Consider the following 15255-nt stretch of genomic DNA (forward strand, 5'->3'; position numbering starts at 1 on the left):
TTTTTTGACAACTTTTTCGAATCTATGTGTACAGTAATACAAACCCGAGAAACCTATTTCCACTCCGATCCAAACCCAAAGGCCTGTCTGTGACAAGCGTACTAAATGTGATTAGGGAAAATGTTTCTTGACGGAGACAATTTTTTTTTTTTTTTTTTTTTTTCAGAGTGCCCTTTTTTGAGGAGCTGGATTTTCCCCAGATTAAAAATCAACCTTGTGTCTAACTCTGGGGAGGCAAGGAATAATTAAATGTTTGCCAAGCAACTTAACGAAAATGATTTTTTTTTCTATGCAGCGGTAAATATTTCACAAAAAAATGGTGACAATTATAAATATTATTTTAAGCTTAACCTATTCATCTGATAATTGATAAAAAATACAAAGTTATTTATCCTATTAATTAAAGTATGTAATATTTTTATATTATAAAAAAATAAATACATAAATAACTTCCGGTTTTTAAGTGACCAGCAGCAAATCAAAACAACAACATAACATAACTGTAGCCTTCCAAAGTTCTTCCCAATTAAAGCTAAGAAATCGTGTACTTACTGATGTAAGCGCATGGGTCCTATCAGTTCGAGATTTAGAAGAAGAAATATGAGTAATAATCGCCGTATTACGGGAAATAGTTCCTTAAATATAAGAGACAGCGATGACGAGGAAACGGATTTGCCTGTAATATTGTCCTACCTGATCAGAAGGTAACAACCATTACTTTGTTCATAAGACTAACCTGGCCATTAAATAATTGGATTTCAAGATTTGTTTAGCCGCGGATTGATAACTTGGATTATTCGGACTACTATTTTAATCGTGGTTGTTAATTTACAACGTTTCGACCGATGTAATCTCCAACTTTTTTCAGGTGCAAGAAGGTTCACCAAGTTCGACCTGAAGAAAGACGGAAAAACGTAAATAAAAACCAAGACGGGAATAGTAGACCGAATAATACAGATCCTTAACTAATTTTGTCTTTTGTCCAGAATTCCCCCGAGAATAATAATAAAAAAAATTGTATGATATACGCTCCCATGACAAAACGAACATATCATATTTTAAAAATTACGTAATTGATCACGCAGTTTTATTTTTATAAAGAAAATCATTTTAAAGCGAACAATGGGAATTCGTAGGCATTACAACATAAACCTAGTAATTATGAATTATTGAGTTATATTCCTTGGTTTCTTGACATATTTTTTTCAAAATGGGTGCTTATGCACCTATTGAACTGCGCTATCTTTAAAATAGTATTTTCAAGTTAAATTAAAGTTTTACGATATCATTTTTTATTATTAAATTGTTAGGTGAAAGTACAGAAAAGTTACAAAACACTCTCCTCTCCCCATGCTAAGAATGGCTTTCTAAATATAATTATTATAGCACAGTTCGATATGTACCTCAAAATAATGGTCGAGTTCAATCACTTCTCGAATACTCAAAATTTGATTTTCTTATTTAAAAATAAAACTACTGGATCAATTTACGACATGTGATCTTTTTAATATGATATTTTCGTTTCGTCAAATCGGAGAAATCTGAGTCAATAATTTAAGGACCGTGAATTATCCACTGGTCTGAAAATCGTTACCTAAATTTCCCCACTCAGTTATACAAATTATAGTTTCTTAAAAGTTATTAATAATTTTCATTTATTTTCAAAGTAAAAAGACAGTTCAGTGAGAAAAGTTTGGAGTATTTCAATGAATAAGTTTATACATTAGTTTTTGATGAGCTGTAAGAAATTCTGCAGAAATAAGCAAGCTTTTTATTGGACGGTTTCTCCGCCACAGAATTATTTTAATGAATCAAATTGCATGTTATAACTAACTGCCGAGAATCTTCTTGGCACCAAATTCCCTTTTCAGATCAGAATCCGAGAAGACACAGAGTTGGAAAGACTGGATTTCTCACTCGAATCGAGGCAGCGAAATTACTTTGTTGCTTCGAGACGTTTTAATGCCAAATGTGGAGCAAAACTTTTTTTTTTTTTTTTTACATGGTAGTCACCACTTATGAAGGCCTGGAAGCCATTCGGGGATAAGGGTTATTGCGTGCTCTTAAGTAGGGCGAATTTATATTTGCACGCTTGTGCTACAATTTAATGTCTGTCAAGACAAGATTAAGGTCTACGGTTTGACCTGCCTTGTCAGCCATTGGACTGACCTTACAGGACCCCTCGTGGATGCCCAGGTAGCAGTATTCGACTTGGAAGTCACCTCAACATATCCAACCTTCGCACTACTTCGTCAGCGGAAATTCTACCCAGTCTTTATCGAAGACGAACTATTATTCCCTTCGGGAACGTTACCAGCCCATAGTGGCAGATAGTTGAAGATGACACATCTTTTGCAACTTGGACCTTTTTTACTTTAATAAAATTTATGTTGAAGTTTTAAGGTGAGCTTGTTGTAATTTCTGTTTGATTTTCTTCCATTCTGCGAGGGACAAAAACCTTGCGAGAGAAATATCACAGAGCATACTATGAAAGAATTGATTGTGTTTATTAATGTGTGTGTGCATATGCTTATGACTGTGTATGAGTGAGTTGAGATAACAGCAACCCTAAGGCCTGATGTAGATCTTAGCTCTGTCATGGATTTCTGCTCCATTGTATATTGAAGGAAAATCTGGCCTTACATGAGATCTAGGTGCTTCCAGAAGGGCCATTTTGAATAAATTAAGAAAATCCAAAATTGGTCCAAAATATCTGTTTTTATTAATTCAAGTGGATGTCTGTGCGAATTCAGTTGAACAGAATAGAGTTTAGGCATTTTTATTTTGGACATCGAAGAGTAAATTTTGGTCACTACGTATAAACAAATAATTTTAAGTTTAGAAGCTTGTATTTTTGTTTTAAGAAGATTAGAGACAGGTTATAACCAGTTTTTTCTACTGTAAAAACCAATGATATAAATGGCTTTGTTTTATTGCATATCAAGCTTTTTTTGGATTATTTAATGTCAAATCCAGTCATGCACAAAACACTCAACTGTACGTATCACTTGTTTCAAATTCTCATTTTTTTCTGCCTCACTGTCGTCATAGTGTGCAACTATACTAGCACCCCTGATCACTTTACCCCAAATACACGTGCTGTAGTTTTAATCATGTGTTCTTCATCTTCCAACAGACCAGACCAAGAACTTGGTTACTAAACCTAACCCTAAAATGGAGTGTTGTTGCCACATCTGGGCAGGAGGTGCTCAGCACACCCTATGCAGCCTTAATAAAGTTCAAAACCGACTTCAAAACCTAGTAGATGATGTCCTTTTCTCTTCCCTGCAACCTTTTTCCCAAAGAAGAGACGTTGTGAGCCTGCCTCTGCTCTGTCGTTATTTTCATGACAAGTGCTGGACTGAACTCCAATCTATGGATTTCATAAACCCATTTGACTAGCTATAACCACTATATACGATTTCTCACACTCTCTATCTGTACTTAAATCAAAATGCAGATTCTATGAACAAAGCTTTTCCCAGAACTGCCTGCCTGTCGGACACTGTCCCATTAGTCTGCTTCCCATTTAAATACAACATGATAGCCTTCAAATCCAATGTAAACAAGTTCTTGTTGAGCTGTCCCCATAAACAATCAAATTCTATCCAATTTACACAGCCTTCAGGCCAAGATCATAGTGTAGTATCTGTTCTGATGCTACACTTCACCATTTCTATTCTCAGCCAGTAGAGGAGAAATCCTCCATGACTGAGACAATTTTTATTTTTGTGGCTATCCAGAGTGCCCCTTTTGGGGAGGAGCTGGATTTTTCCCACATTAAAAGTCAGCCTTGTGTCTAACTCTGCCTTTGTAGGGAGGCAAGTAAATAGGAACTCTTATCCTTGAATGGCCTTCGGGTTTTGATAAGTGGTGACACCCAAGTAAAAAAAAAAAAAGAAACACAAGTGGATTTAGGTTCACTAGCATAAAATTTTGTTAACTGCCCTAAAACACTTGGAAGGCCTAAAAATGGGGATCATTTTACACTGACTTGATAAACATGAAAATGAGAATGCAATTAAAACTTTTTGAAAAGACGATATGCATAGTTATGATCGACAGCTTTTGTTGAAATTATTTTAAACAAACAAAAACGATTTTATGATTGATTAATAAAATCATTTCTTCATTTTAGTTTTTTAAAACTCATTTTCAACCCAAACAAGGCATGTTGTCACTTTGTACATGAGGAGCTGCTATTTAGAATTGTCTAACATTGGGCTGTAGGGAGTTGAGCAGCGAGATGTCTGCTCACATTACATTTAAACTTCTGCATATCAGTATAGTCAGAGAAACAGGAAACAGTGAGGAATTCCAAAATCTAGCAGCCAGAGGGAAGAAATTATTAGAGCAGAAGGCTTTCAGGCATCTTGCACCCTCAACAGTGAAGAGGTGAGTTTTTGCTGTTTGTTGGGTTAGTCAGGAATATGTATGTTGAGAGGACACGAGTGCAATGCGTTGATTAAAGCACATTCCCACCAGTTTTGGCAAATAGCAAATAGGATCCTGAACAGAAGTGTGCGTTCTATCTCAACCATCCTCAATGGACCTGAGGTCATCTCGTCAGCATCAGACAAGGCCAGACTATTTGCCAAGAACTTTGCAGCTAATTCTACCCTATGCGACGAACGCCATCAACTCCCTGTATTTCCTCCTATAACACACAACATATTAAGTAACATACAAGTATCTGTGCGTGAGGTCGCCAAGCTAATCAAGAACCTTGATTCCAGTAAAGCAACTGGCCCTGACTGTATTCCAATCATAGTGTTAAAAAAGCTTCAACCAGAACTTGCCCTCATACTTACAAAACTGTTTAAGCGTTGCCTTAAGGAGAAGTGCTTTCCAACAACCTAGAAAACCTCATCAGTATGCCCTATATTTAAGAATTCAGGTGATAAGTCATCTCCCTTTCAGTACAGACCAATAAGTCTCCTGTGTATCATGAGTAAGTTGCTGGAATCCATATTAAATAGAGAAGTAGTCAACCACCTCAGCAGAAATAACCTTCTTAGTGACACGATATGATTTCCGTTCTGCTAGATCTACAGCAGATGTGCTAACGGTCATATCGCATAGGATTAGCGAATCTCTCGACAAAGGCTTCATTTCTAGGGCAATTGCCTTGACATATCAAAGGCCTTCGATAAGTTATGGCATAAAGGCCTACTTCACAAGATTTTCAGCTACGGTATAACTGGAAATGTTTTCTCAATCATTAAATCATTTCTCTCTGATAGGTTCATAAGAGTAGTGGTTGATGGGCAGAAATCAGAGGCCAATAATATTAATGCTGGAGTTCCTTAGGGGTCAATCCTGGGCCCACATCTCTTCCTAATCTACATCAATGATCTCCCAAAACACATACTTAAATCATTCGTTGACATCTATGCTGATGACACGACCATCTATGGCAACACATCAAAGACCGTAAATGACAAAGCTCTTTCTAATTCTCTCTCCTCTGATCTTGAGCGCGTGGTACAGTAGGGGAAGAGGTGGCTGGTCATTTTTAATGCATCCAAAACCAAGCTTCTATCTTTACATCATAAACGCTCTGATCCCCATTTGGCATCAATTGAAATGGATGCTATCGTCTTGGGGAGGCTCCATGTTTTGATAAGCTTCTGGGTTTGACCTTTACCCCTGATCTGAAATGGAACACGTACATCAGATCTGTTGCCAAGGACGGTGGGGAAAAGGTGGGATCCTTCTACCGCTCCAGGAGATATCTCACTACTGATGCAATTCTCTATCTATATAAAAGCCAAGTACGTCCAAGGATAGAGTACTGTTGCCACATCTGGGCAGGAGCTGCTAAAAATAGCCTATCCTGCCTTGACAGAGTACAAAATAGACTTCGTAGCTTAGTGGGGATGCCCTTTTCTCTTCCCTGCAGCCTCTTTCCCACAGAAGAGACGTTGTGAGCCTGTCTTTGTTTTATCGTTTTTTCCATCGCAAGTGCTCGTCTGAGCTCCAATCTCTTGTCCCCCTCGCCAATCTTTCACGAGAAACACCTGTCTAGCTGAAACTACTGTCAATAATTTTCCCCACTCTTTATCTGTGCCTAAATCCAAACGTAGATTCCATGAGCAGAGCTTCTTTCTCAGAAGTGCACAACTGTGGAACTCTCTTCCGTTTGCCTGTTTCCCACCTGACTACAACTTGGATGTGTTCAAGTCCAACATAAACAAATTCCTGACAAACCACCCCCTTAAGTAAGACACTATCAAATCTCCAATACTAATGATTACTACAATACTATCTCATTGATTACTGTACATGCAATAACCCTTATTCCTGAGTGGCCTCTGGGTCTTGATAAGTGGCGACCCCCATGTAAAAAAAAACAAAAAAACGTTCCATTAAAGTGCTTGTAAATCAGGCACAGGAATGCAATATTGCAACGATGAGTCTAGAGATTGGAGCTTGCCTGATAGATCAGGGCCTATTAGATTTGAACTTGGTTGATAGGACCTATTAGATTTGAAATTTATTTTAACCCTGTCTAAGAGTGAAAGACAAGTGACAGATGCCCGAACTCATATATGGCAACAATATTCCATCATGGGCAAATTGTGGCTCTGTAAAGATACTTTGCTAGCACAGTAGAGGGAGCCCACTTTATTTGCATTAACCTTGGTGTGTCCTCAATGTATTTATTCCAATTTATGTTGCTTGTGAATATCTTGAATATATGTACATTCGTTTTTTTCCTCATCAGCCAATATACCTTCTCAGACACAATTTTATCAGGGAGATCATTTATGAATATCAGGAATAATAAAAGTTCCAGGATCAGCCCATATAACAACTGTTGCATTAATATTATGTTGTATGGATGTACGGCCATCAAGAACAACTTGATTTTTTCTCTTGTCCAGGAAGGGTCTGATTATGTTGAGTATTCATCCAGAAATACCATATGATTTAATTTTCATGAGAAGTATTTTATCTCATTTGGGACAAAAGTCAATATAACCGACTTTTTCAAAATACTCAAATGTTTAATGTTGTGTCTCTCTTTAACATTCGCTCATCCCCTCTTTCTCTCAATCGCCCTCCTCTCTCTTTCTCCTATTGTAGCTCCCCCCCAATGATCTCTTTCTCTTCTCCTCCCCCAATCTTACCTCTCCCCCTCTCTCTCTGTTTCTCATTTGCCTCCTCCCCCTTATGTCTTTCATTTGCTCTCTCTCAATGTCTGTTATTCAACTCGTTTTTCTTGCCCCCCCTCTCTCTCTCTCACTGTTTCTTATTAACCTCATTTTTCTTACTCCTTCTCTCGTTTTCTTTTTTATTTTTATCTATCTCCCTCTCTGTCTCTCTAGCCCCCACCCCCTCTTTTTCTCTCATCACCTCTCTTGCCTTCTTCTCCCACATGGTCTCTGTTTCTCATTTGCCCCTCCTTGTCTTTCATTTACTCTGCTCCTTCCCTATGTTCATCCCTTTTTTTCTTGTCCCTTCTCTCATCTCCTCTCTTCTCTTTATATTACCTTTCTCTCTCTCTCTCATCTAATAAAGTACAAAAAATCAGAAACCCTTTTTTAAAATGAAAAAATTATTTTGGTATCAACTTTCTATAAATCTCTAAAAAAAAAAAAAGAATTTTTTCTTTTTTTTAACACAGTGGCCAAGTGCGCATTTACGCTAATAATGCAATGATAGACGATATGGATGAAGACGAAACAATTATGGGCCGACGAAGATGTTCAAGTTCTCCACAAGGTAAGGCATAATATTTTTTCTTAATGCACATTGGGTTCACATTTTTCCTTTCTTTTCTCATATATTCTACCGAGGTGTTGTAGTGGTACGGATTCTCTAGATTTGTTCACATTATCTGCTTGATATATTTTTTTGTCACCATCCCCTATAGATGTAATTGTTGGAGTCCTCCACTATTGACTAAATCTTGCAAGCTTATCTGCTTAGAGCACAAATCCATTGAGTTGCTTTATATAATTTCACCATGATCTTGGCAGGATGGCTATCCATCCTGCCAAGATCATGGTGAAATTATATAGTTGCAGTGCCTTGCAAAGGACAATCTATGGAAGTTCTCATCGCCACATACATTGTTTTCTGAAATGGTCACCCATCTGATACTGACCACTCAAAAATTGCTTACCTTTAGTGATCTAATGGCAATCTGTGTGCCAACGTGATTATATTGTGTATATATTTTCCACGCAGGATTCATTTTTCAAAATAAATTTCATAGGTGATAATACAAAATATATAAGTTTTAAAGCTAAATGTGTGTAAGAAAAGCAAACGAGATGAATTTACCTGAATTAATACAAAGCAAACATAGTAAACGGCAACTCAAAGGCTCCCTTTTCATTAACTATTACACCAAATTGTAGGGAAGGGCACCACTCCATTTCCAGGAGTACTCCGCTTACCCTTGATCTCCACCTCATAACGCTGAGTGTTTAGCAAGTACCATTATTTTTAGTGTTTAATATGATTTTAATAAGGATTGAACTCCAATCTCTTGACTCATTAGCAAACATGCTAACCATGATATCAAATGACGGGTATGAATACAAAACATATTTTTTGTATTGCTATTTAGAATAAAATAGAATAGAGAATAAATTAAAGATGATGCTGTAGTTTGCTTGAAGCATTGTGTTTAGTGTATAAGGAATTTTATTTGAAGGCTATGAAAATACACTGTTGGATAAAACCACTGTTGAATATGAGACAAGGTAAACAGAAGGAATGACGATATTAAAAGATAACAATTTTCAGTTATAAATTATTTATTTACTAATGTAATGTGTCAAATCAGGAGGGTATAGTAGTGCTGTGTTCTTTGAATTTTCAAGGTAAATTTCATCTTCAAAAAGAAGAAAAAAATATGTGCAACCACTTGATGGGGATGTATTTATGCATTGTCATGACCTTCAAACAAGAGCTGGACGTTTTTTTTTTTTTTAAGTTATAGGATGTCTGTAGTATTAGGTCTGCAGAAAATCATAAATTATTGTTTAAGTGTAAATCACCATTTATGTTTTAAACTATAAACTATATTTTACTAATCTCATTTATAAAAAATACTAAGTCTGTTTGTTGGTCTCCATTTTTTTCTAAATTGTATCTGCTTTAAAACAAAAGCTCGCAAAGCAATGCTAGATGGCTCAAATGATTGCATTTTTTGTGAGCCAGTTTTTTTTATGGGTCTTTAGTCGGTTAAAATAGTTGTTAAGGAGTCAAAATTGGAAGAAATCAGAACTTACCAAGCGTCAGTCAACTAAAACTGCTCTTTTACACAAATCGTTATACATTTTGTACATTTATCTTAGTTTATTTTTAATTATTTCATATTCGACTGACGATGACCCAGTGATAACGTCATAGGCTTCGCTGATATAGTTTTGCTTTTGGTTCCAGTTTTGATTCTAGCTGATGCATGCAAGTCATAATTTTATTTTTTACTTGTGAAATAATGACTATACATTGGGTGTAACATCATATGACATAATAGATAGAGAATTGATTATAATCATATATATGAAATCTGCATAAATTAAAATATATTTAAGCATATTTTACGATCAGACAATGCCAGACACAATTGAGTCCTGGAATGAAAGCTGCATCGATTTTTTTAATATATATTTTAAATCATTACTATAAATTGTGTATAATCTCAACTCTAAAGGATTTATGTAACTGAAATAGGAATTCCTAAAAAATATCATTCAATCGCAAAAATCTTTCCCTGTGGGAGAAACAAAAACATAACTTTGAAGTTTGTTCTCAACTCGAAAGAATTTACATGGCTTAAATAAGAATTAATTCCTGAAAAAAATATTGTTTGATCACAAAACACTTTATCTTATGAATTTTGTTTTGAAAACTTCTTAAACAAGATTCCTTGTAAATTGGTTGTACAAACATCTACCTATATTTATTTTTTTTGTACTCCGAAAATGGTCGAAGCAGTTTATGATTTGAAAGCAATATTTTTGGAGGGGAGGGAATCAACTATTTTTCAAGGAGCTAAAATATTTTAATAAACATATAAGAATATTTTAATCATGTAAATTAAAATGGTAATACAGAATATTCATCCATTGTAATCATTTATAAAACTCGTTATGTCTGTCTGTCTCCATTTTTTGCTTTCAGTTTCAATTGTGGTTTGATGGCACCAGGTTACAATTTTTTTTTTTTACTTTTGAAATCAAAAGTACAATATGATGAAATATGGGTACAATATAATATGAAATAATTGATAGAAAATTGACTCTATTATGATATATACAAAATCTGGATAAACTAAAATATCGTATTAAGCGTATTTTATGACCCCCCCCCTTTCTGCTAGTAGTAATTATATTATTACGTCTTTCACTTAGATGTAATTCTAATTTATTTTTTTAATTATTTATTATACAGAGTTTTCCTCTTTCAATGACATTTTGCCAATTAGGCATTTTTTTTTTCTTATGTATTAATTTTAAGCTATGGCAGAGTCCGCAGTGATGGACTTTTGTCTCTGTTAGGCACACTCATGAGCTTAGTTTGCTTGAAAGCTGATTTCAGAGAGATTTTCATACTGGGTGTCTCCCTATCTCATCAGCTTATCTCTCAATTGTTTCCGGTGATTTCTAGTGCAAAGGCAAGTTTCATAATGGAGTTATATGGAACTCTCTTCTGTTTCCCTGCTTTCCAGCTGACTACAATATGGTCGTTTTCAAGTCCAATTTAAACATGTTCTTAATTAGCCATCACCCTAAGTAATTCAATTTACAAAATTTCCACTACTAACGATTACTACGATATTGTCCCATTGACTACTGTATACACATTAACCCTTATCCTCGAGTGGCCTCTGGGCCTTGATAAGTGGTGACTTCTTTATAAATAAAAAAGAAAAAAAGAATCATTGTTGGGTCTCAGCACATGTTGAAACAATCTGAACTACCATTCCCTCATCTTGCTCTCAATCGATGTGATATTGTAGCCACTTTTGGATATCCTCATTTGTAGACATAGTTAAGCAGTTTTGTAGCTCTTCAGCTTTAGATGGTCGTTGATTTTACCAGACAGTCAAATTTTTAAATTGCACCTCATATAACATAAACTCTGCTTGAGATAAAGGCATGTTCCTATATGGTTTTGTTAGTTGATTATTAACCATTGCATGTATTAGATTATATGAACTATTGTTCTCATCTTGAGTGTTATTCTCGCAACGTTTAGACAATGTAACCTACAACCTTCTTCAGGTGTTTCTGAATTTTTGAGATGAGGATTAATAATTTGTATTGTTTAGACTACTGCTCTCATCTTGAGTGTTATTCTCACAATGTTTCAGACAATGTAACATCTGACCTTCTCCAGGTACATTTTCTTGAACTTAGAAATCTTTCTGTTGAACTTGAGAATCTGCATGGAATTTTGAATGGAAGTCTTTATTTTATCCATGAGCGTAGCATGCTTTCATTTCATCAGCCATGACTGAGTAGAAGTCTTAATTTGAGACTCGTAACCTAACTGATAAAGTACTAGGCAAGATTCAGTTCTAAATAACATTCTTCTGGAGGTTGAAGGTTTAATTCTCAGTACGAAAAATACTAAGAATACAATTGTAAATTACTTAAGACTTTGTCAGTGCTAAATGAACAACAGTCTTGTACTCCCATGAATTAAATAACTGATTCTGTTAAAAATTCTGTGCAGATTCCCAAATTCGACAGGAAGATTCCGGATTTTGACAAGATACGTCAACCAAAACATTGTGAGAATAAAACTTAAGAGGAGAACAGTAGTCTGAATAATACAAATTATCAATCCTCATCTCAAAAGTTTAGAAACAAATATTGCATATTTTGTTTGCATTCAATGTCTCATGACAAAGCAGATAATTTCAAGGTACAAAGAGTTATTTCTCCTTAAAAATAGAAATATTTTTAGAACAATATTAAACTGGATTTCAGTTTACTAGCTATCTCTACCAGTCCAAAGGACTCTGTGATTTTATTGTTTTTGTTGGCACCTGTCAGTCTAGAAGACAGGGGTTGCGCTTGTAGAGGTGATTGAACACTGTCTTCTGTGGCTGAATAAACCTATTTTTGATTTACATTATCGGTTACAGACATTGCAGGTCTAGGTTGGGGCATCATATTGGTGGTCTGTTGAATTTTGTTGACTGGTTTTCCTGAATAGTTTTTTGGTCTCCAGCCATTCTGTGATGGATTTTATTAATCAAAGGAGAAAAATAAGATCTATTCATCAAACTTAGATCAATTCATCCTCATGGCTGGTCGTGTCAACTTCACTCTATAAACCCTCTGTGAGTTTGAAAACCAGTCACAGACTTTTGTTATTGTCTCTTAGCCGAACATTCCCAGTTGATTGGTTTTTTTTAAATTTATTATTAGTATTGTTGTTGTTGTGTTGTGTTAATTGTGTATAAAGTCTCATGGTTACGGCGGTAATCAATACTTGAGGTTTGCCCTATTTATTTAGACATCACTTTTGCATACCATGCTACACCTCCCTGAACCTGTGCGGTTTAATGCTCTGATTTGACCTCTCACTCCTTCAGATTATTTTGTAAGGTCTGTGCCACTCTCACATTTGCTCTTTACTCCTTTTTGATGAAGAATTTGGTTTATCTTCATCCTCTACATCTGTTACGTCATTCTCGCTTCCATGTTTTGTTAAGTTTCATGTTCCTACATAGTCTGGATTGTTTAGTGTATTCATGCATCCTATTAGCGGTGCCATTGTTATGTCATATTAATCGTATATCAAATTTCATGATTACAGTTGCACCGAATGATCGAGGTTACTCTATTTATTTAGTTATCTTATTTCTATACCATGCTACAGTTATTAGTATTGTTATTTAATCATATTACTTATATAGAGCTTTGTAAATGGAGTTTAAAACTGAATTATACAAATTTCCCTCGTGGTTCAAATGTTGTGAGAATTTAAAACCTTGATGTATGCTTTACCTATAACGATTGACTGGAAATGCTATTTAGACCCACAAAATCTTTGGTGATCCTGGCCTTTAGCTCATCTTGAATCAGCTGATATCATGGCACCCCAAATAGCGGATTGCAGTCTGACAAGTTAGAAGGCCAAATGTTAAGTGATGTGTGGTAAACAAAGATTCCTGACAGTCAGATCTGGCTTTTCCAGTTGGTATGGCTACTATTTGGTTGATCCAAAGTTTCACTGCTTTACTCAAAACACTATACAGCTATCATGTTCAGCTATCATGGATGATTCACTGGTGACAAAACTGAGGACAGTGGTCGTCAGAAACTTTGTTTGCATGACTCTGGATCTTTGTATGAGGCAGCAAACCACCTGTTATTCTATGTTGATTTTTTTTTTTGTGAGTTGATTTTTTTTGTGAATTGATTTTTTTTTGCAAGTTAATTTTTCTAGGAAGTTAACTTTTCTAGGGAGTTGATCTTCTGGTTTTCTCGTCAGAGAAGAACCACTTTCCTTATCTCATATGAAACCTAGCAGATGTCCTCATGTGCCACCAGCTTAAACAGGGATGTGAGTTCTCTGCTTTTTATCAGAATTCCACATTTTTTTGTAATTCAGAAAAAAAGGCCAAATTGTAAGAGCTTTACATCGTTATTTATTTTCTCATTGGACTTGATTTTATTTTTGTTTCTTCTTCTCCTTTGCTTTATCTTTCTTTCTCTTTTTCTATTTTTTTTTCATCTTTTTCTATCTCCATCACATTTGGTCTTGCCTTGCTTTGACCCCTTCCCTCTTTGAAAAATGTAAATTTTGTTTATGCTTCAAACAATTAATGGGAAGGTAGAAGACTTTAACTTTCATCAATGAATGTTTTCCCATCTTTTTTTTTTTTTTTTTTATTTGCTGGAGCAATTGATTAGAATGGGAAATTGTAAAAATCAGAATTTAGATGGGTATCAGAATCGGAAAATTTTTGTTTTCATATTAACTTAATTTTACATTTGATTACAATATGTCAGTATAAAACATCTGTAGGTAAAAATTATTTAAAACATATATATATATATTATGCAATCTTCAGTGTAGGAAATGATAATTACTGTTGGTTGAAGGATTTGAAATGAATTACAAAGTCACTTTTAACTTAGCTGTCAATCCTCAGGCCACCATCAATTAGCATGGGAAAGAAGAGAATTTGCAGATTATATTATGTTAAATTAGCAGACATATAGAGTAAGCTTAGACATATGGTATTCAACAGTAGTGTCCGGAATATTGCATTATGCATAGATTGACAGCTTATTATTTTAACTCACTACTATGTATTTGGTACAATATAATCAAAAGAGAATTGGCTCTAATAATAAATATGAAATCTGCATAAATTAAAACATCATATTTAAACATATTCTACAACCAGGCAATGCCAGGCGGCCTGCTAGTATATATATATATATATATATATATATATATATATATATATATATATATATATATATATATACTTCTGAATAAATTTATCTAACAACCAGCTGGTATGAAAACCTGTGATTTTTTAAAAATTTCATTGAATCACTATAATTTGCTATATATATATATATATATATATATATATATATATATGAAAAAATTACAACTATTTTTTACAGTTGATCATATTGTTCATATTGGCTTTTAGAGATTAGTGATTCAATTTCATAATAGTTTTTTTATTGAGACAAAGAAGGTATGGATCATTTAAAAAATCTGCAAATATTATATTACTAACAAGCTGCCCAGCATTGCCTGATTGTAAAATATGCTTAAACATGACTTGGGTGCCATCAGCTGGAATTGAAATCAAAACATTCAGTTCTCCAACCTTAGTGCTTCAGCCTTCATTATCATCTAAGCTATTGCAGATGGATAAAAAAAAGGCTAAAAATTAAGCAACTTTAAGCTAAAAAGTTATATGTAAAAGCTAGTAGGTTTACTTCTGCCAAGCTCAACTGTTTTGTTGTCAATTTTGGACCCTTATCAGCTATATTTGCCAGCTAAAAGCAAAAGTGTTCCCAAGGTTCAAATACCCTATATATCAAGTTTCAAGTCTGTAGATCAAATATTTAGAGAGGAGTTTGGTAGAGAATTTTTGCATACATAAACAATGTCACTTTATATATATATATATATATAACGACACATGTTACATACCGTGTTGCCATACTGGTGTATATACAGTATTTACAATGCGTGTGTGTGTATATATATATATATATATATATATATATATATATATATATACAT

General features: G+C 34.6%; 1 protein-coding gene across 2 annotated transcripts in view; it reads left to right on the plus strand.

Annotated features, from left to right (window-relative positions):
• The first annotated feature begins 457 nt into the window (after positions 1-457).
• LOC145279817 (DDB1- and CUL4-associated factor 11-like) overlaps positions 458-15255 on the plus strand; it is a 78517-nt gene continuing 63719 nt past the window's right edge. The window contains exons 1-2 of one of the 2 annotated variants that reach the window (XM_080131232.1): positions 458-704; positions 7631-7728. In XM_080131232.1, coding sequence (XP_079987358.1) covers positions 565-704; positions 7631-7728 — 238 coding nt within the window. In that variant the 5' untranslated portion in view covers positions 458-564. The remainder of the gene's footprint in view (positions 705-7630; positions 7729-15255) is intronic. The other variant, XM_080131311.1, reaches the window with a different exon arrangement.

The sequence above is a fragment of the Euprymna scolopes genome, chromosome 1 (assembly GCF_053919585.1).
Source record: "Euprymna scolopes isolate OS-2025 chromosome 1, ASM5391958v1, whole genome shotgun sequence".
NCBI lineage: Eukaryota > Metazoa > Mollusca > Cephalopoda > Sepiida > Sepiolidae > Euprymna > Euprymna scolopes.